This window comes from Beta vulgaris, chromosome 9 (assembly GCF_026745355.1).
Source record: "Beta vulgaris subsp. vulgaris cultivar EL10 chromosome 9, EL10.2, whole genome shotgun sequence".
Taxonomy (NCBI): domain Eukaryota; kingdom Viridiplantae; phylum Streptophyta; class Magnoliopsida; order Caryophyllales; family Amaranthaceae; genus Beta; species Beta vulgaris.
Genome location: NC_079210.1, coordinates 16415776 through 16438819, shown reverse-complemented (window position 1 = coordinate 16438819; position 23044 = coordinate 16415776). Strand labels below are relative to the sequence as shown.

Genomic DNA, 23044 nt, shown 5'->3' with positions numbered 1-23044 from the left:
CGTCTTTTCTTGATCCGTCGGGTTCATGAGTATTGGTTATAACCAGAATATGCGTCTAGGAAAGTTAATCTCTCATGTCCAACTGTGGCGTCTACCAATGCATCGATGTGCGGCAGTGGGAAGGGGTCCTTTGGGCACGCCTTGTTGAGATCGTTGAAATCAATACACACTCGCCACTTGCCATTTTTCTTGCCTACGACCACCATATTAGCTAGCCAATCTGGGTACTTGACTTCTCTGATCTTCCCAGCTTTCAGTAGCTTCTCTACTTCTTCATTAATATTAAATTTTTTCTGGCGCGAACTTCCTCCTTTTTTGCTTGATAGACTTTGAGTTGGGGTCATCGTTCAAGCTTATGAGTGATGATGTCATGTTCAATGCCTACCATATCTTCATGGCTCCATGCGAAACAACTTATATTTTCTTGTAGGAATTCAATGATCCGCTGCTTTTCTTCAGTTGGTAGGGATGAAGCAAGTTTATGCCAAATTGTTGAACGTTGTTTACAATCAGCCGTTAACAATTAACTTCTAAGATCCTTTTGTTCATGGCATGATGCTTTATAAGCGGTTTTTACTGAAATGCTATTGTAAAAAAGTTTGGCGCCCACCGTGGGGCTCTACAGCTAAACTCCCATAAAAATACCAAAAAGAAAATACACACATTTCACCCTAGGAAATATGGCTGATGATACTGCCGAAATGATGAAGGATGCTTTGCTGAAAGCTCAGGAAGATATTCGCCACACTCAATTTGAAACTCAGCAGACTATTGATAGTCTCAGGAAGGAGCTAGACTCCGTCAAAAGCAACAAAACGCCTAGGCCCCGTGGCCAGGGCCTGGAAGCCACCATGTGCAAATCCTTTGGAGCCACCTTATCCGGACCAGCCATGCAGTGGCTAATCAGCCTAAAACCAGGTAGTATCCAAAACTTCCCTACTTTGATTAACAAATTCTACTTGCAACTTGCCAGCAACAGGGTCCTAGAGAAACACACAGGCGACCTGTATCAGATTACACAGAAGACAAATGAAGTTGTGAGGCAGTACCTGGACCGGTTCAACAAGGAGATGATCTCAGTCAAAAGCCTAAATATTCCTAGTGCCATCGAAGCGTTCAGAAGGGGCTTAACATACAGATCCAGGTTATATTATGAACTGACCAGGTACCCCTGTAGCACGTTTGAGGAAGTTAGGGCCAGAGCTATGGCTGAAATCCGCGTCGAAGAAGACAAGGTGTCCAGGTATGGAAGTGAGCCCAGCTACGATCGAAAGGCCCAAAACCAAAAGAAGAGTGACCGGCGTCACCAGCCCTATCAAAAGCGCGAAACCAACAGCGTAGCCAACAAGGCCACAGGTAAATATGCTGACAATGACTACCCATCTATTGCTTCCTATTGCTTTAACGTGGATGCAAGAGGCGTAGTAAACGCGCTTGAAAAGCTGGGGACACCAGCCAGGTGGCCGCGCAAGAGCAACAGGCGAGATAGGGAGAAAGACACCACCAAATGGTGCAGCTATCATGGCGACCATGGCCATCGCACAGAGGACGGCAACGCCCTCAAAAAAGAAGTGGAGTGGCTGCTTAAGAAAGGCTATCTAGAGCATCTCATGGGAAAGAAAGGTCAGCGAGAGGACAAATCCGATCCCACCCAGCATCTCATGACTATATTTTTTCTTATATATTGAGAAAAATCTAAAAGATAAGATCTTGTAATCAGATCAGTTCAGATCAGATCAGATCAGATAAGTTCAGATCAGAAAATTTCAAGTGAACTAAACATGGCCAACACACCACCAATTCATGTCTTCGAAGACTAGAACAAATACCTATTGTAACTACTAACAAACCCAATTATTACACCCATTTAGCTCCACAAACTTCATTACAATTTCTATCAAAATGCAGAACAATATTACTTTACCACAAAAAACCTATTTGCCTAAATACCCCTAAATTCTTCAGCACACCTTGTTGAACACGATGCGCATCATTCCAAGTATCAGAATCCCCAACCTCTCCTATAATAGTAGACTATAATTTTTTTTTCTATTTTAGTAATCAATTATTAACATAAGTCAAACCATTACAGAACTAACATAAGTCAAACCAACACCAAACGTGGGGTCCATGAAATATCGCACACTTGCATCCACAAACTTCTTCACCCACAACTGCGTATACATCACCGCAACAACTCTAACGTACTAATACATCGATACAATAACACATACAATAACTATATTAGTAATACCATATTAACCAATCAATTAATAACAACATTAATAACAATATTACTTGTGGTGCACCAACAAAGCAATAAAAGAAGTCTACACTTACATTATCTGATACTTCTATATTTGAATCTAAAACTGAACAACAGTCACTCATGCTTGCTGTTAAATCACCGACTTTAACCAAAACCTTATTACTCGTCCTATATATACAAAATACACAATTTACCATACTAATGTTCAACATATTCAAATACACATTTGCATAAATACAAAAATTATACCTACATTTTTGTCATGTCATATTCTGAAACAAGTTGTACTATCCGCGCTCTGTAGTTGGGATATATCCTCGGTACTATCTCAACTTAAAAATTCTCCTCCCTCAACTTAACACTAGGCCTTGTACAACGCCGTCTCCCACTTTTCTTCACTTCCTCCACCCTTAGAGTTGTTTCTGACATACATCCAGACAACTCGTCAACGTTATGAGCATTAAGTCCATCCCCACTCATATTGTCACCTTGCTTTTCAATCACTTTGCATTCACCTTCTGGGTACTTAAAGGTAGAAGAGCCCCACTCGTACCTACTCGTTTCAATTTCATGTGTAGTTCCGTCAATGCCAACGGTAAGCTTCTATATTAGGCTACTAGCTGATGTAAGTGATTTCTCTGACTGTTTCCTACTCATATAACTCAATCTCCTCTGCTCACCCTCTCCATTATCATCATTCCCATGCTCACCATCCCCATCTTTCTCATTCCCCTTCTCACCATCTCCATGCTTCTCATTCTTCTTCTCACAATCATTGTTCCCACTCTCACCCTCACCATTAGTGTTATCCACCTCACCATCACGCTTACCCTCACCATACCCTCACCATCTCCGTTGTTTTGTGCACCATCATTACTATCCTGCTCACCAATAAATTCATCATCCTCCCTAAACTGCCCACAACTACTCTCTCATTGCTGCTCACCAATTAACTACTCTTGCTGCCCCTCATCCATAAACTCGCATTCCTGATCCCCCTCCTAAACCATAAAATCCATCCCATCATCCTGCTTACTGTCACTCCTCGCCATTCCCTCGCCATTATCATCACACTCCCTTGCATTCCCTCTGCGCAACATCTTCCGCTGATATGAGTTGAGCTTGTCCCTATGGCCCCTTCACCGTAAACCATATCCTTCACCCTCATATGTCGACACTGTGGCTACATTTTCACCATCACGCACACCACCAGGTATCTCAATACCCATTCCACTAAGGACTATACTTGCAATCTGCACAAATATTTGAGAATAGAATGAAGACAAATATTGTAAGCAAAATTGCTCAAAAGGTTTATCGAAGTTAGATGGTTTTCTACGTATTAAGAGTAACAAAGCTAATGCCATTTAGAAAACTCATCAATAGAATAGTATACAATGTAATATATAAAATAAAGTTAGGTATTATGTACAGTAAGATGATAAATGTCTTTGCCTAAATATAATAATTTTACCATCACAATAAACCTATTACCTCATACGCCATCGACCAAGGACCCATAGTGTCTCTCACCATCAAAGGATGTCTCTCTCAATAAGCCAAATCTATGCACTGTCCATCATTGCCCAACTACGACATGATTTTTGTACTAATAACACCTAGGAAACAAATAGCTAAATAGATAGAACTAATAACACCAAATAATAATCAAATAAGTTATTATCCCAATTTTCCCAAAATCTCCTTCAACAAATTGACCATCAAATTTTGCCAAATTAACACTTGTACGACCATGCCTTACATCTAGGAAACAAACCCCACTTCATAGGAGGCCGGTTCAGCCTATCAAGATACAAAATCTGCATTTCATATAATATATTAACATGTTTAGATTCATAAATTACCAATATATTAAATAAAAAAACCTTATTATATGAAAATTTATTACACAAAATATTAACAACTCACAGCGAGAAAGTATGTGCAGCCTCCACAACCCTTTGCATACCCATGCTTATAAAACTTTTCCGCAAACTGTCGAGCATGTACTAAAAGTTTTTCTAGCACCAGGGACGACCAATCATAATTCTTTGCATCCATAGCAAGAGTCACAGCAACAACTAGATCACTCTCTAGCCTTCGGCAGGTGGTAGGACATAGAAAATCACAGAACACTAGTATAAGGAAGGCAGTCTTGAATTCATACTCTTCAGAATCTCATACTCTTTCCACTTTCTCCAGTACTTTCACCATGGGAATCCCAACATCCGACTCATACTTCTTCCTTATCTCTGCTACTGCCCTCTTACTATCATCATCCCTCCAACCTTCGGCACCCGCTTCGGCGGAGTGCCTAAAACCCAATGCACCTGACTCCTGTCCAATGGATAATCCACACCACCGGGCAACATCAACACCTTCTTCTCAGTGTCAACCCAAGTCATCAACCAATAGCATAACGAACGCGACAATCTTCTACGCTTCAACTCCAGCAGACCTCCAAAACCCATGTCTATAACCCACTGCACTTTCATTGCATTAAATCCACCAACAACTTTGCCTAATGTCTCTACCCTATAATTGACATTAGGATGCGAACCTTTGCAATTTTGTAGTTGAGTTTTACACACCTCACCCGTGATCTCACCGCACCACACTTCACTTATATCATTAACCCTAAACATATCTCTCGTAAATTTAAATATCCTCGTGTTACTTTGACTTGGAACCTGCCCAGTTTGCATAGGAGCCTGCCCGTGCATAGTTTTTAAGCATATTACTTCCATACCTTATAAATTATGGAGTTTACATATGCCTTCTAGTATGGTTCCACTATGGTTATATTACTATTAATTCTTTGTGAAGAAAAATAAACAAAATACAGGATTACTTTGCTTTATCACATCATTATTAGATCAACCTATAGAGTAAATAATCAAATGTAGGTTATGAATAGACTTTTAATTAAATAATGGATCGATAAACCCACTAGTACAACATCAACTTTGATACATATATCTATTCAGCAACATTGTTACCTCTCTTCAGCCACACCACCTTTCAACCTCTTCTTCCTCTTAGATCCACCTTCATCCTAATCCAATAACATAGAACTTATTACATTTTATTTGTAAACATAGAAGAATATCCTAATCTAATAAACATATTTTGTAAATTACCTCCTCCAAACATTCATCTTCCTCCTCGTAGTCATCTGACAAATCATCGTCGTTCCGTTCACTCATACCTATAAAACAATCGACATTTACTTATTAATCAACATTTAGTCTCCATCTTATGACTAACAATTACACAAAATTCAATTGATATTCTTTTGAAAGCCCATATTTTTATATTTTCTCAATTAGTATAAATGGTTACAATCAATATGCAGATACTAATTCCAACACAAAATATAACCCTTCATCAAATTAATCAAATACTTTCTCTAAAACATATTGCCAACACAAAACTAAACAAAATAAATTCAACAAACTCTATTACCGACAAAACGCACACTAAATTAATCAAAATCAACTAAAACACTAAGCGCTAATTCCCAATTTCAACAATAACACTAAAAGCCCTAATTATTTTTACTGACATTTAACTTTTAACTTTAAATTAATCAAATTCAACAAAAACACTGAAAGCCCTAAACCAAAGTTGTTTACTTCTTCAATTTTCATAAAATTAACACATACCTTAAATGCCGACAATGTGAAGGAGAAGTAGCTTCCAAGGAGAAGTAGCTTCCAAGGAGAAGGAGAAGAATCTGCTTTCAAAGAGAAGAACTAAAAGCTGATTTCAAAGAGAAGAACTAGAAGTTACTTTCAAAGAGAAGTAGCAAAGCAAACAATCAGATTTTACTTTTTACGTTTCTACTTTCATACGTTTATGTAGCTCCTTTTTACTTTTATTGGTGAAAATACTAATATGCCTCTGATATGGGCAACTATTGCCCTATATTGGATATGGGCATATCAGCGCTGAAAGAAACCTCCAGATCCAAAGACCGCCCGCCCTGATTTACCACTTTCTTCATCTATAAGCTAAATTTATTCTCTCCTAATAGAGTATCCAATTGTCGTTTTTTGCCTCTTTGTCAGTCCCGGCCCTAGGGCGGGGCAGGCGGGGAGCCGGCCTAAGGCCCATAAATCTGGAATTGGTTTACTAAACCCCGCGTGAACTATGCATATGTTTTGTATTGAAAAGATGGTAGTTGTTTGATTATAAGGGAATGTTGAGAGTGCAAGACTTCGGTTATTCGGATCCCCTCTTATTACAATTGTTAATCTGTTTGTTTCCTTTTCTTAATTTTTCTTTTTCTTTTTGTTTTCTTCTGCTTTTTCTTTTTCTTTATACAATTGGCAATGATGTTCTCCTTTGGTAGTTGTTATTTTCATTTTCTTTTATATTTCCTTTTTACACTATTTTTTCAACTTATTTCTTCATTTCTTTTTTATCACTATATTATATTATATTATTTTTTAGTCAGTATGATTTTATATCTTATATACTTTGAAATTGTAAATTATTCTAAAAAACATGTATACAACCTAAAGTCAATACTTAGATTCATAATATTCTTTATAGGTGTTGGGTGATAAAATATATTTTATATTTTTGATTTTACTTGTCAAGTTATTAGTTTATATACTTTATAGAAGGCTACTTCATCGTCCCACAATAATATGAGCACTTTGTTTTTTGTTTTTTCCATTTCAATTTTACAAACTTTTATTTTTGACATGGTCCCACTATTATTATGTGATTTCTCTCATTTTCAATAAAAGATACCCACCAACTCTTATCACATACATTATTTTTTTTAATAAAATAACAATTGATAAGCACACTAGAACTTATTTCTTACATTACGTGAACTAATAAATATACAAATATTTTTAGGACGGAGTGAATATTAGATATAATTAATCATATATAAATAAAAATAGTTGTTGATACTTGATAAACATGAATTAGTCGATTCTCAAATAGTTTTTATCCTATAAACATGCATATTCTAATAAATCTATTATGCATAAACATGCATATTCTCATAAATCTATTATGCCCAATAATGTTCAGGAATGGCCCTGCTCTTTGTAATCCATTATTTTGGGCTTTTGGCTCCAAATCACCTTCAAGAACAACCCTTACCACCGCCCCCTCGTCATCATCCTCCACCGCCTCTCCTCAAAATTCGTTCAGGCCACTGTTCCGACTCAGTGCAGCTGCATCATCGCTTGGGCAGTTCTGATGGATCCCGATCTACAAATTCACTAGGGTGTCCGCAACCACCTCTGTGCCTTCTCCCAGGTAAGTCTTCTCTTAGTTTTTTGTTTGTTTGGGTACTGTTCTATATTGGTTTTCTTCGTAATTAGTAGAACCAGGAGTTCTTCATTTACTATGCTCCAGTTTGCTATGGATTTATCTAATTCTACTGTAACCACTATTTCGACTTATTCTAATCTCATTCTGCATCATCCTAAGTCTTTATCTCATCCTATAATTTTGTTAACAAGTGTCTACTCTTAAGTTTTATATTTTGGTTATGGTCTACATTTTATGTTCAGACCTTTATTTGGTTTTGGTATGACCTAGCACCATTCTCTATCGGAGATTCTAAACTCTCCTCAACATATTCCTATGTTTTTTGCTATGAATTTCTCGTAAAGATCCAAACCTCTATCGATTAATTGCTATTATCTTCTGCGTCCAAATATGTATGGATGGATTCCAATAACTCATCCTACTTCATTAATTGTTAAAAATTACCTATTCATAGCCACAATGCTTCGATATTGGTCAACCTACGATGCTCAGTTGCTCATCTTACTCATCTTGTTAGCTTTTATTTGCTTTAGGTTACACATTAATAGTTGTTTTGTTTTTATCTCCTTTTTTAATGTTTTCATGCCCACTCAGTCTCGAGTGCTCTTTCTTTATGACATGGTTTTCTATTGTTGGTACCTCTCTTTAAGTCCCGAGTGGAAGAGGTTTGATCCATATAAAAGCTCTATGCTGTATTACATCTATAGTTTCATTAATTCTCAGCTTTTATTATCCATAGCTGCTAGTTTTCAACGCTTCTCTGCTCCTATGCCTCATATTATGATCTTGGTCTCTCATTACTCTTCTAAAGAAAAAATTATCCTTGTTATTGTTCCTCTCTCCGCTCATCATCACAGTGAAACTTTCTTATTTTTTCACTGAGTATTTGCCTTCCTGTGAGGGTGGATGGCATCTAGTTTACATTTACATTGTTTTGTGGTGTTATAACTCATACATCCTTGCGTTTATTGACATAAAACTATTTTGCTGCTTCGATTGCCTCTTTCATTCTCATGGCATGATGCTTTATAAGCGGTTTTTACTTAAATGAATTCGGCATAAACAGAATTGTGCCAAGATAGTATTGTAAAAGCAAAGGAAATATTTGAATGTAAATGATTTGAAATACTTGTGTGCTCCTAAGATCCTTTTCTTCTATTTATACAAGTGCATTCTATTTAACGTTGTTTACAATTAGCCGTTAACAACTAACTCCTACTATCTTGCCACAATCTCCTAAAATCAAGGAACAACTCCATCTTCTCCTCAACCACGGATCTCGCCCTATTTTTTAGGCATGACTGTTGAAACAACGTCTTTTGACCAAGCCTTGATCCATATCCAATCACCCCGGAACTTAAGGGACGTCCAGAAGCTAACGAGGAGAGTAACCGCGCTCAATAGGTTCATATCCAGATCCTCCGATAAATGCCACCTGTTCTACAACGTGCTGAAAAAGAACAAGGGATTTAACTGGACAACCGAACATGAAGCTGCACTGCAAGATCTAAAAGCTTACCTAGCTCAACCTCCTCTGCTTTCGAATCCAGCTGCAGGCGAGACGCTTTAGCTATATTTAGCCGTCAGCAACAAGGCGGTAAGTGCAGTGCTATCTAGTGAAGCCGAAAGTCAACAACTCCCAGTCTATTACGTAAGTAAATCCTTGCTGGATGTCGAAACCAGGTACACATCACTAGAAAAACTAGTATTAGCTTTGTACCTGACATCACGTAAAGTAAGATATTACTTTGAATCTCATCCTATTCATGTCATGACTAACTATCCTATCAAAGCAGTATTAAGGAAGCCAGAATGCTTAGGGAGAATGGCCAAATGGGCTACATCCCTAAGCGCGCATGACATTAAGTATCTGCCTAGGACAGCTATAAAATTCCAAGCTCTAGCTGACTTTGTGGCAGACTCTAGTCCTGACCTAGCAGTTGCAGCTGACGAGGAAGTGCGTCACATTAATCAAGTGGGTAAGTCCGGATCCTGGCAGCTGTATGTGGATGGATCCTCGAATTTCAGAGGACTGGCCTAGGTGTAGTATTAAAGTCGCCACAAGGGAACATGATAGTACGCGCTATCTGTTGTGATTTTAAAGCTACCAACAATGAGGCTGGGTATGAAGCCTTAATTGCAGGCATGATATTAGCATGTGATTTAAAAGCTAACAGTTTACATGTGTTCAGTGCTAGCTATTAATAGCGAATCATTGAACACATGTAAATTGTTAGCTTTTAAATCACATGCTAATATCATGCCTGCAATTAAGGCTTCATACTCTGCCTCATTGTTGGTAGCTTTAAAATCACAACAGATAGCGCGTACTATCATGTCCCCTTGTGGCGACTTTATTACTACACCTAGGTCAGCTCCTCTGAAATTCGAGGATACATCCACATACAGCTGCTAGGATCCGGACTTACCCACTTGATTAATGTGACGCACTTCCTCTTCAGCTGCAGCTGTTAGGTCAGGACTAAAGTCTGCCAAAAAGTCAGCTAGAGCTTGGGATTTTATAGCTGTCCTACGCAGATACTTAATGTCATGCACGCTTAGGGATATAGCCCATTTGACCATTCTCCCTGAGCATTCCTGCTTCCTTAATACAACTTTGATAGGATAGTTAGTCATGACATGAATAGGATGAGATTCAAAGTAATATCTTAACTTACGTGATGCCATGTACAAAGCTAGTACAAGTTTTTCTAGTGATGTGTACCAGGTTTCGGCGTCCAGCAAGGATTTACTTACGTAATAGACTGAAAGTTGTTGATTTTCTACTTCCCTAGATAGCACTGCACTTACCGCCTTGCTGCTGACGGCTAAATATAGCTGGAGCGTCTCGCCTGCAGCTGGCTTCGAAAGCAGAGGAGGTAGAACTACGCAAGCTTTTAGATCTTGTAGTGCAGCTTCATGTTCGGCTGTCCAGTTAAATCCCTTGATCTTTTTCAGCATGTTGTAGAACAGATGGCAATTATCGGAGGATCTGGATATGAACCTATTGAGCGCGGCTACTCTCCCAGTTAGCTTCTGGACTTCCTTTAAGTTCCGGGGTGATTGGATATTGATCAATGCTTGCACTTGGCTGGGACTAGCTTCTATGCCTCGTTGGGTAACTATGTACCCCAGAAATTTTCCTAAAGGGACTCCAATGGAACACTTACTAGGGTTAAGCTTCATCCCATACCTTTTTTGAACTTCGAAAGTATCATGCAGATGAGCAACGTGATCTTCAGCTTGCTTTGTTTTGACCAGCATGTCATCTATGTAGACTTCCATCGTATCTCCCAGCTGCTTCTCGAACATTTTGTTAACTAACCGCTGGTAGGTGGCACCTGTGTTCTTCAATCCAAAAGGCATCACCTTGTAGCAATAAATACCTCTTTCAGTCATGAATACCGTCTTTTCTTGATCCGTCGGGTTCATGAGTATTGGTTATAACCAGAATATGCGTCTAGGAAAGTTAATCTCTCATGTCCAACTGTGGCGTCTACCAATGCATCGATGTGCGGCAGTGGGAAGGGGTCCTTTGGGCACGCCTTGTTGAGATCGTTGAAATCAATACACACTCGCCACTTGCCATTTTTTTGCCTACGACCACCATATTAGCTAGCCAATCTGGGTACTTGACTTCTCTGATCTTCCCAGCTTTCAGTAGCTTCTCTACTTCTTCATTAACTATTAAATTTTTTCTGGCGCGAACTTCCTCCTTTTTTGCTTGATAGACTTTGAGTTGGGGTCATCGTTCAGCTTATGAGTGATGATGTCATGTTCAATGCCTACCATATCTTCATGGCTCCATGCGAAACAACTTATATTTTCTTGTAGGAATTCAATGATCCGCTGCTTTTCTTCAGTTGGTAGGGATGAAGCAAGTTTATGCCAAATTGTTGAACGTTGTTTACAATCAGCCGTTAACAATTAACTTCTAAGATCCTTTTGTTCATGGCATGATGCTTTATAAGCGGTTTTTACTGAAATGCTATTGTAAAAAAGTTTGGCGCCCACCGTGGGGCTCTACAGCTAAACTCCCATAAAAATACCAAAAAGAAAATACACACATTTCACCCTAGGAAATATGGCTGATGATACTGCCGAAATGATGAAGGATGCTTTGCTGAAAGCTCAGGAAGATATTCGCCACACTCAATTTGAAACTCAGCAGACTATTGATAGTCTCAGGAAGGAGCTAGACTCCGTCAAAAGCAACAAAACGCCTAGGCCCCGTGGCCAGGGCCTGGAAGCCACCATGTGCAAATCCTTTGGAGCCACCTTATCCGGACCAGCCATGCAGTGGCTAATCAGCCTAAAACCAGGTAGTATCCAAAACTTCCCTACTTTGATTAACAAATTCTACTTGCAACTTGCCAGCAACAGGGTCCTAGAGAAACACACAGGCGACCTGTATCAGATTACACAGAAGACAAATGAAGTTGTGAGGCAGTACCTGGACCGGTTCAACAAGGAGATGATCTCAGTCAAAAGCCTAAATATTCCTAGTGCCATCGAAGCGTTCAGAAGGGGCTTAACATACAGATCCAGGTTATATTATGAACTGACCAGGTACCCCTGTAGCACGTTTGAGGAAGTTAGGGCCAGAGCTATGGCTGAAATCCGCGTCGAAGAAGACAAGGTGTCCAGGTATGGAAGTGAGCCCAGCTACGATCGAAAGGCCCAAAACCAAAAGAAAGTGACCGGCGTCACCAGCCCTATCAAAAGCGCGAAACCAACAGCGTAGCCAACAAGGCCACAGGTAAATATGCTGACAATGACTACCCATCTATTGCTTCCTATTGCTTTAACGTGGATGCAAGAGGCGTAGTAAACGCGCTTGAAAAGCTGGGGACACCAGCCAGGTGGCCGCGCAAGAGCAACAGGCGAGATAGGGAGAAAGACACCACCAAATGGTGCAGCTATCATGGCGACCATGGCCATCGCACAGAGGACGGCAACGCCCTCAAAAAAGAAGTGGAGTGGCTGCTTAAGAAAGGCTATCTAGAGCATCTCATGGGAAAGAAAGGTCAGCGAGAGGACAAATCCGATCCCACCCAGCATCTCATGACTATATTTTTTCTTATATATTGAGAAAAATCTAAAAGATAAGATCTTGTAATCAGATCAGTTCAGATCAGATCAGATCAGATAAGTTCAGATCAGAAAATTTCAAGTGAACTAAACATGGCCAACACACCACCAATTCATGTCTTCGAAGACTAGAACAAATACCTATTGTAACTACTAACAAACCCAATTATTACACCCATTTAGCTCCACAAACTTCATTACAATTTCTATCAAAATGCAGAACAATATTACTTTACCACAAAAAACCTATTTGCCTAAATACCCCTAAATTCTTCAGCACACCTTGTTGTAACACGATGCGCATCCATTCCAAGTATCAGAATCCCCAACCTCTCCTATAATAGTAGAGACTATAATTTTTTTTTCTATTTTAGTAATCAATTATTAACATAAGTCAAACCATTACAGAACTAACATAAGTCAAACCAACACCAAACGTGGGGTCCATGAAATATCGCACACTTGCATCCACAAACTTCTTCACCCACAACTGCGTATACATCACCGCAACAACTCTAACGTACTAATACATCGATACAATAACACATACAATAACTATATTAGTAATACCATATTAACCAATCAATTAATAACAACATTAATAACAATATTACTTGTGGTGCACCAACAAAGCAATAAAAGAAGTCTACACTTACATTATCTGATACTTCTATATTTGAATCTAAAACTGAACAACAGTCACTCATGCTTGCTGTTAAATCACCGACTTTAACCAAAACCTTATTACTCGTCCTATATATACAAAATACACAATTTACCATACTAATGTTCAACATATTCAAATACACATTTGCATAAATACAAAAATTATACCTACATTTTTGTCATGTCATATTCTGAAACAAGTTGTACTATCCGCGCTCTGTAGTTGGGATATATCCTCGGTACTATCTCAACTTAAAAATTCTCCTCCCTCAACTTAACACTAGGCCTTGTACAACGCCGTCTCCCACTTTTCTTCACTTCCTCCACCCTTAGAGTTGTTTCTGACATACATCCAGACAACTCGTCAACTATGAGCATTAAGTCCATCCCCACTCATATTGTCACCTTGCTTTTCAATCACTTTGCATTCACCTTCTGGGTACTTAAAGGTAGAAGAGCCCCACTCGTACCTACTCGTTTCAATTTCATGTGTAGTTCCGTCAATGCCAACGGTAAGCTTCTATATTAGGCTACTAGCTGATGTAAGTGATTTCTCTGACTGTTTCCTACTCATATAACTCAATCTCCTCTGCTCACCCTCTCCATTATCATCATTCCCATGCTCACCATCCCCATCTTTCTCATTCCCCTTCTCACCATCTCCATGCTTCTCATTCTTCTTCTCACAATCATTGTTCCCACTCTCACCTCACCATTAGTGTTATCCACCTCACCATCACGCTTACCCTCACCATACCCTCACCATCTCCGTTGTTTTGTGCACCATCATTACTATCCTGCTCACCAATAAATTCATCATCCTCCCTAAACTGCCCACAACTATCTCTCATTGCTGCTCACCAATTAACTACTCTTGCTGCCCCTCATCCATAAACTCGCATTCCTGATCCCCCTCCTAAACCATAAAATCCATCCCATCATCCTGCTTACTGTCACTCCTCGCCATTCCCTCGCCATTATCATCACACTCCCTTGCATTCCCTCTGCGCAACATCTTCCGCTGATATGAGTTGAGCTTGTCCCTATGGCCCCTTCACCGTAAACCATATCTTCACCCTCATATGTCGACACTGTGGCTACATTTTCACCATCACGCACACCACCAGGTATCTCAATACCCATTCCACTAAGGACTATACTTGCAATCTGCACAAATATTTGAGAATAGAATGAAGACAAATATTGTAAGCAAAATTGCTCAAAAGGTTTATCGAAGTTAGATGGTTTTCTACGTATTAAGAGTAACAAAGCTAATGCCATTTAGAAAACTCATCAATAGAATAGTATACAATGTAATATATAAAATAAAGTTAGGTATTATGTACAGTAAGATGATAAATGTCTTTGCCTAAATATAATAATTTTACCATCACAATAAACCTATTACCTCATACGCCATCGACCAAGGACCCATAGTGTCTCTCACCATCAAAGGATGTCTCTCTCAATAAGCCAAATCTATGCACTGTCCATCATTGCCCAACTACGACATGATTTTTGTACTAATAACACCTAGGAAACAAATAGCTAAATAGATAGAACTAATAACACCAAATAATAATCAAATAAGTTATTATCCCAATTTTCCCAAAATCTCCTTCAACAAATTGACCATCAAATTTTGCCAAATTAACAACTTGTACGACCATGCCTTACATCTAGGAAACAAACCCCACTTCATAGGAGGCCGGTTCAGCCTATCAAGATACAAAATCTGCATTTCATATAATATATTAACATGTTTAGATTCATAAATTACCAATATATTAAATAAAAAAACCTTATTATATGAAAATTTATTACACAAAATATTAACAACTCACAGCGAGAAAGTATGTGCAGCCTCCACAACCCTTTGCATACCCATGCTTATAAAACTTTTCCGCAAACTGTCGAGCATGTACTAAAAGTTTTTCTAGCACCAGGGACGACCAATCATAATTCTTTGCATCCATAGCAAGAGTCACAGCAACAACTAGATCACTCTCTAGCCTTCGGCAGGTGGTAGGACATAGAAAATCACAGAACACTAGTATAAGGAAGGCAGTCTTGAATTCATACTCTTCAGAATCTCATACTCTTTCCACTTTCTCCAGTACTTTCACCATGGGAATCCCAACATCCGACTCATACTTCTTCCTTATCTCTGCTACTGCCCTCTTACTATCATCATCCCGTCCAACCTTCGGCACCCGCTTCGGCGGAGTGCCTAAAACCCAATGCACCTGACTCCTGTCCAATGGATAATCCACACCACCGGGCAACATCAACACCTTCTTCTCAGTGTCAACCCAAGTCATCAACCAATAGCATAACGAACGCGACAATCTTCTACGCTTCAACTCCAGCAGACCTCCAAAACCCATGTCTATAACCCACTGCACTTTCATTGCATTAAATCCACCAACAACTTTGCCTAATGTCTCTACCCTATAATTGACATTAGGATGCGAACCTTTGCAATTTTGTAGTTGAGTTTTACACACCTCACCCCGTGATCTCACCGCACCACCTTCACTTATATCATTAACCCTAAACATATCTCTCGTAAATTTAAATATCCTCGTGTTACTTTGACTTGGAACCTGCCCAGTTTGCATAGGAGCCTGCCCGTGCATAGTTTTTAAGCATATTACTTCCATACCTTATAAATTATGGAGTTTACATATGCCTTCTAGTATGGTTCCACTATGGTTATATTACTATTAATTCTTTGTGAAGAAAAATAAACAAAATACAGGATTACTTTGCTTTATCACATCATTATTAGATCAACCTATAGAGTAAATAATCAAATGTAGGTTATGAATAGACTTTTAATTAAATAATGGATCGATAAACCCACTAGTACAACATCAACTTTGATACATATATCTATTCAGCAACATTGTTACCTCTTCAGCCACACCACCTTTCAACCTCTTCTTCCTCTTAGATCCACCTTCATCCTAATCCAATAACATAGAACTTATTACATTTTATTTGTAAACATAGAAGAATATCCTAATCTAATAAACATATTTTGTAAATTACCTCCTCCAAACATTCATCTTCCTCCTCGTAGTCATCTGACAAATCATCGTCGTTCCGTTCACTCATACCTATAAAACAATCGACATTTACTTATTAATCAACATTTAGTCTCCATCTTATGACTAACAATTACACAAAATTCAATTGATATTCTTTTGAAAGCCCATATTTTTTATTTTCTCAATTAGTATAAATGGTTACAATCAATATGCAGATACTAATTCCAACACAAAATATAACCCTTCATCAAATTAATCAAATACTTTCTCTAAAACATATTGCCAACACAAAACTAAACAAAATAAATTCAACAAACTCTATTACCGACAAAACGCACACTAAATTAATCAAAATCAACTAAAACACTAAGCGCTAATTCCCAATTTCAACAATAACACTAAAAGCCCTAATTATTTTTACTGACATTTAACTTTTAACTTTAAATTAATCAAATTCAACAAAAACACTGAAAGCCCTAAACCAAAGTTGTTTACTTCTTCAATTTTCATAAAATTAACACATACCTTAAATGCCGACAATGTGAAGGAGAAGTAGCTTCCAAGGAGAAGTAGCTTCCAAGGAGAAGGAGAAGAATCTGCTTTCAAAGAGAAGAACCTAAAAGCTGATTTCAAAGAGAAGAACTAGAAGTTACTTTCAAAGAGAAGTAGCAAAGCAAACAATCAGATTTTACTTTTTACGTTTCTACTTTCATACGTTTATGTAGCTCCTTTTTACTTTTATTGGTGAAAATACTAATATGCCTCTGATATGGGCAACTATTGCCCTATATTGGATATGGGCATATCAGCGCTGAAAGAAACCTCCAGATCCAAAGACCGCCCGCCCTGATTTACCACTTTCTTCATCTATAAGCTAAATTTATTCTCTCCTAATAGAGTATCCAATTGTCGTTTTTTGCCTCTTTGTCAGTCCCGGCCCTAGGGCGGGGCAGGCGGGGAGCCGGCCTAAGGCCCATAAATCTGGAATTGGTTTACTAAACCCCGCGTGAACTATGCATATGTTTTGTATTGAAAAGATGGTAGTTGTTTGATTATAAGGGAATGTTGAGAGTGCAAGACTTCGGTTATTCGGATCCCCTCTTATTACAATTGTTAATCTGTTTGTTTCCTTTTCTTAATTTTTCTTTCTTTTTGTTTTCTTCTGCTTTTTCTTTTTCTTTATACAATTGGCAATGATGTTCTCCTTTGGTAGTTGTTATTTTCATTTTCTTTTATATTTCCTTTTTACACTATTTTTTCAACTTATTTCTTCATTTCTTTTTTATCACTATATATATTATATTATTTTTTTAGTCAGTATGATTTTATATCTTATATACTTTGAAATTGTAAATTATTCTAAAAAACATGTATACAACCTAAAGTCAATACTTAGATTCATAATATTCTTTATAGGTGTTGGGTGATAAAATATATTTTATATTTTTGATTTTACTTGTCAAGTTATTAGTTTATATACTTTATAGAAGGCTACTTCATCCGTCCCACAATAATATGAGCACTTTGTTTTTTGTTTTTTCCATTTCAATTTTACAAACTTTTATTTTTGACATGGTCCCACTATTATTATGTGATTTCTCTCATTTTCAATAAAAGATACCCACCAACTCTTATCACATACATTATTTTTTTAATAAAAATAACAATTGATAAGCACACTAGAACTTATTTCTTACATTACGTGAACTAATAAATATACAAATATTTTTAGGACGGAGTGAATATTAGATATAATTAATCATATATAAATAAAAATAGTTGTTGATACTTGATAAACATGAATTAGTCGATTCTCAAATAGTTTTTATCCTATAAACATGCATATTCTAATAAATCTATTATGCATAAACATGCATATTCTCATAAATCTATTATGCCCAATAATGTTCAGGAATGGCCCTGCTCTTTGTAATCCATTATTTTGGGCTTTTGGCTCCAAATCACCTTCAAGAACAACCCTTACCACCGCCCCCTCGTCATCATCCTCCACCGCCTCTCCTCAAAATTCGTTCAGGCCACTGTTCCGACTCAGTGCAGCTGCATCATCGCTTGGGCAGTTCTGATGGATCCCGATCTACAAATTCACTAGGGTGTCCGCAACCACCTCTGTGCCTTCTCCCAGGTAAGTCTTCTCTTAGTTTTTTGTTTGTTTGGGTACTGTTCTATATTGGTTTTCTTCGTAATTAGTAGAACCAGGAGTTCTTCATTTACTATGCTCCAGTTTGCTATGGATTTATCTAATTCTACTGTAACCACTATTTCGACTTATTCTAATCTCATTCTGCATCATCCTAAGTCTTTATCTCATCCTATAATTTTGTTAACAAGTGTCTACTCTTAAGTTTTATTTTTGGTTATGGTCTACATTTTATGTTCAGACCTTTATTTGGTTTTGGTATGACCTAGCACCATTCTCTATCGGAGATTCTAAACTCTCCTCAACATATTCCTATGTTTTTTGCTATGAATTTCTCGTAAAGATCCAAACCTCTATCGATTAATTGCTATTATCTTCTGCGTCCAAATATGTATGGATGGATTCCAATAACTCATCCTACTTCATTAATTGTTAAAAATTACCTATTCATAGCCACAATGCTTCGATATTGGTCAACCTACGATGCTCAGTTGCTCATCTTACTCATCTTGTTAGCTTTTATTTGCTTTAGGTTACACATTAATAGTTGTTTTGTTTTTATCTCCTTTTTTAATTATGTTTTCATGCCCACTCAGTCTCGAGTGCTCTTTCTTTATGACATGGTTTTCTATTGTTGGTACCTCTCTTTAAGTCCCGAGTGGAAGAGGTTTGATCCATATAAAAGCTCTATGCTGTATTACATCTATAGTTTCATTAATTCTCAGCTTTTATTATCCATAGCTGCTAGTTTTCAACGCTTCTCTGCTCCTATGCCTCATATTATGATCTTGGTCTCTCATTACTCTTCTAAAGAAAAAATTATCCTTGTTATTGTTCCTCTCTCCGCTCATCATCACAGTGAAACTTTCTTATTTTTTCACTGAGTATTTGCCTTCCTGTGAGGGTGGATGGCATCTAGTTTACATTTACATTGTTTTGTGGTGTTATAACTCATACATCCTTGCGTTTATTGACATAAAACTTTTTGCTGCTTCGATTGCCTCTTTCATTCTCATGGCATGATGCTTTATAAGCGGTTTTTACTTAAATGAATTCGGCATAAACAGAATTGTGCCAAGATAGTATTGTAAAAGCAAAGGAAATATTTGAATGTAAATGATTTGAAATACTTGTGTGCTCCTAAGATCCTTTTCTTCTATTTATACAAGTGCATTCTATTTAACGTTGTTTACAATTAGCCGTTAACAACTAACTCCTACTATCTTGCCACAATCTCCTAAAATCAAGGAACAACTCCATCTTCTCCTCAACCACGGATCTCGCCCTATTTTTTAGGCATGACTGTTGAAACAACGTCTTTTGACCAAGCCTTGATCCATATCCAATCACCCCGGAACTTAAGGGACGTCCAGAAGCTAACGAGGAGAGTAACCGCGCTCAATAGGTTCATATCCAGATCCTCCGATAAATGCCACCTGTTCTACAACGTGCTGAAAAAGAACAAGGGATTTAACTGGACAACCGAACATGAAGCTGCACTGCAAGATCTAAAAGCTTACCTAGCTCAACCTCCTCTGCTTTCGAATCCAGCTGCAGGCGAGACGCTTTAGCTATATTTAGCCGTCAGCAACAAGGCGGTAAGTGCAGTGCTATCTAGTGAAGCCGAAAGTCAACAACTCCCAGTCTATTACGTAAGTAAATCCTTGCTGGATGTCGAAACCAGGTACACATCACTAGAAAAACTAGTATTAGCTTTGTACCTGACATCACGTAAAGTAAGATATTACTTTGAATCTCATCCTATTCATGTCATGACTAACTATCCTATCAAAGCAGTATTAAGGAAGCCAGAATGCTTAGGGAGAATGGCCAAATGGGCTACATCCCTAAGCGCGCATGACATTAAGTATCTGCCTAGGACAGCTATAAAATTCCAAGCTCTAGCTGACTTTGTGGCAGACTCTAGTCCTGACCTAGCAGTTGCAGCTGACGAGGAAGTGCGTCACATTAATCAAGTGGGTAAGTCCGGATCCTGGCAGCTGTATGTGGATGGATCCTCGAATTTCAGAGGACTGGCCTAGGTGTAGTATTAAAGTCGCCACAAGGGAACATGATAGTACGCGCTATCTGTTGTGATTTTAAAGCTACCAACAATGAGGCTGGGTATGAAGCCTTAATTGCAGGCATGATATTAGCATGTGATTTAAAAGCTAACAGTTTACATGTGTTCAGTGCTAGCTATTAATAGCGAATCATTGAACACATGTAAATTGTTAGCTTTTAAATCACATGCTAATATCATGCCTGCAATTAAGGCTTCATACTCTGCCTCATTGTTGGTAGCTTTAAAATCACAACAGATAGCGCGTACTATCATGTCCCCTTGTGGCGACTTTATTACTACACCTAGGTCAGCTCCTCTGAAATTCGAGGATACATCCACATACAGCTGCTAGGATCCGGACTTACCCACTTGATTAATGTGACGCACTTCCTCTTCAGCTGCAGCTGTTAGGTCAGGACTAAAGTCTGCCAAAAAGTCAGCTAGAGCTTGGGATTTTATAGCTGTCCTACGCAGATACTTAATGTCATGCACGCTTAGGGATATAGCCCATTTGACCATTCTCCCTGAGCATTCCTGCTTCCTTAATACAACTTTGATAGGATAGTTAGTCATGACATGAATAGGATGAGATTCAAAGTAATATCTTAACTTACGTGATGCCATGTACAAAGCTAGTACAAGTTTTTCTAGTGATGTGTACCAGGTTTCGGCGTCCAGCAAGGATTTACTTACGTAATAGACTGAAAGTTGTTGATTTTCTACTTCCCTAGATAGCACTGCACTTACCGCCTTGCTGCTGACGGCTAAATATAGCTGGAGCGTCTCGCCTGCAGCTGGCTTCGAAAGCAGAGGAGGTAGAACTACGCAAGTTTTAGATCTTGTAGTGCAGCTTCATGTTCGGCTGTCCAGTTAAATCCCTTGATCTTTTTCAGCATGTTGTAGAACAGATGGCAATTATCGGAGGATCTGGATATGAACCTATTGAGCGCGGCTACTCTCCCAGTTAGCTTATGGACTTCCTTTAAGTTCCGGGGTGATTGGATATTGATCAATGCTTGCACTTGGCTGGGACTAGCTTCTATGCCTCGTTGGGTAACTATGTACCCCAGAAATTTTCCTAAAGGGACTCCAATGGAACACTTACTAGGGTTAAGCTTCATCCCATACCTTTTTTGAACTTCGAAAGTATCATGCAGATGAGCAACGTGATCTTCAGCTTGCTTTGTTTTGACCAGCATGTCATCTATGTAGACTTCCATCGTATCTCCCAGCTGCTTCTCGAACATTTTGTTAACTAACCGCTGGTAGGTGGCACCTGTGTTCTTCAATCCAAAAGGCATCACCTTGTAGCAATAAATACCTCTTTCAGTCATGAATACCGTCTTTTCTTGATCCGTCGGGTTCATGAGTATTGGTTATAACCAGAATATGCGTCTAGGAAAGTTAATCTCTCATGTCCAACTGTGGCGTCTACCAATGCATCGATGTGCGGCAGTGGGAAGGGGTCCTTTGGGCACGCCTTGTTGAGATCGTTGAAATCAATACACACTCGCCACTTGCCATTTTTCTTGCCTACGACCACCATATTAGCTAGCCAATCTGGGTACTTGACTTCTCTGATCTTCCCAGCTTTCAGTAGCTTCTCTACTTCTTCATTAACTATTAAATTTTTTCTGGCGCGAACTTCCTCCTTTTTTGCTTGATAGACTTTGATTGGGGTCATCGTTCAGCTTATGAGTGATGATGTCATGTTCAATGCCTACCATATCTTCATGGCTCCATGCGAAACAACTTATATTTTCTTGTAGGAATTCAATGATCCGCTGCTTTTCTTCAGTTGGTAGGGATGAAGCAAGTTTATGCCAAATTGTTGAACGTTGTTTACAATCAGCCGTTAACAATTAACTTCTAAGATCCTTTTGTTCATGGCATGATGCTTTATAAGCGGTTTTTACTGAAATGCTATTGTAAAAAAGTTTGGCGCCCACCGTGGGGCTCTACAGCTAAACTCCCATAAAAATACCAAAAAGAAAATACACACATTTCACCCTAGGAAATATGGCTGATGATACTGCCGAAATGATGAAGGATGCTTTGCTGAAAGCTCAGGAAGATATTCGCCACACTCAATTTGAAACTCAGCAGACTATTGATAGTCTCAGGAAGGAGCTAGACTCCGTCAAAAGCAACAAAACGCCTAGGCCCCGTGGCCAGGGCCTGGAAGCCACCATGTGCAAATCCTTTGGAGCCACCTTATCCGGACCAGCCATGCAGTGGCTAATCAGCCTAAAACCAGGTAGTATCCAAAACTTCCCTACTTTGATTAACAAATTCTACTTGCAACTTGCCAGCAACAGGGTCCTAGAGAAACACACAGGCGACCTGTATCAGATTACACAGAAGACAAATGAAGTTGTGAGGCAGTACCTGGACCGGTTCAACAAGGAGATGATCCAGTCAAAAGCCTAAATATTCCTAGTGCC

At 38.6% G+C, this 23044-nt stretch overlaps 1 protein-coding gene across 1 annotated transcript in view; it reads left to right on the top strand.

Moving 5' to 3' along the window:
• LOC125493512 (carboxypeptidase Y-like) overlaps positions 1-23044 on the top strand; it is a 34283-nt gene that overhangs the window by 3646 nt on the left and 7593 nt on the right. Inside the window, exons 2-3 of the mRNA XM_048636940.1 lie at positions 7322-7552; positions 18290-18520. Of these exons, the coding sequence (XP_048492897.1) occupies positions 7322-7552; positions 18290-18520 (462 nt within the window). The remainder of the gene's footprint in view (positions 1-7321; positions 7553-18289; positions 18521-23044) is intronic.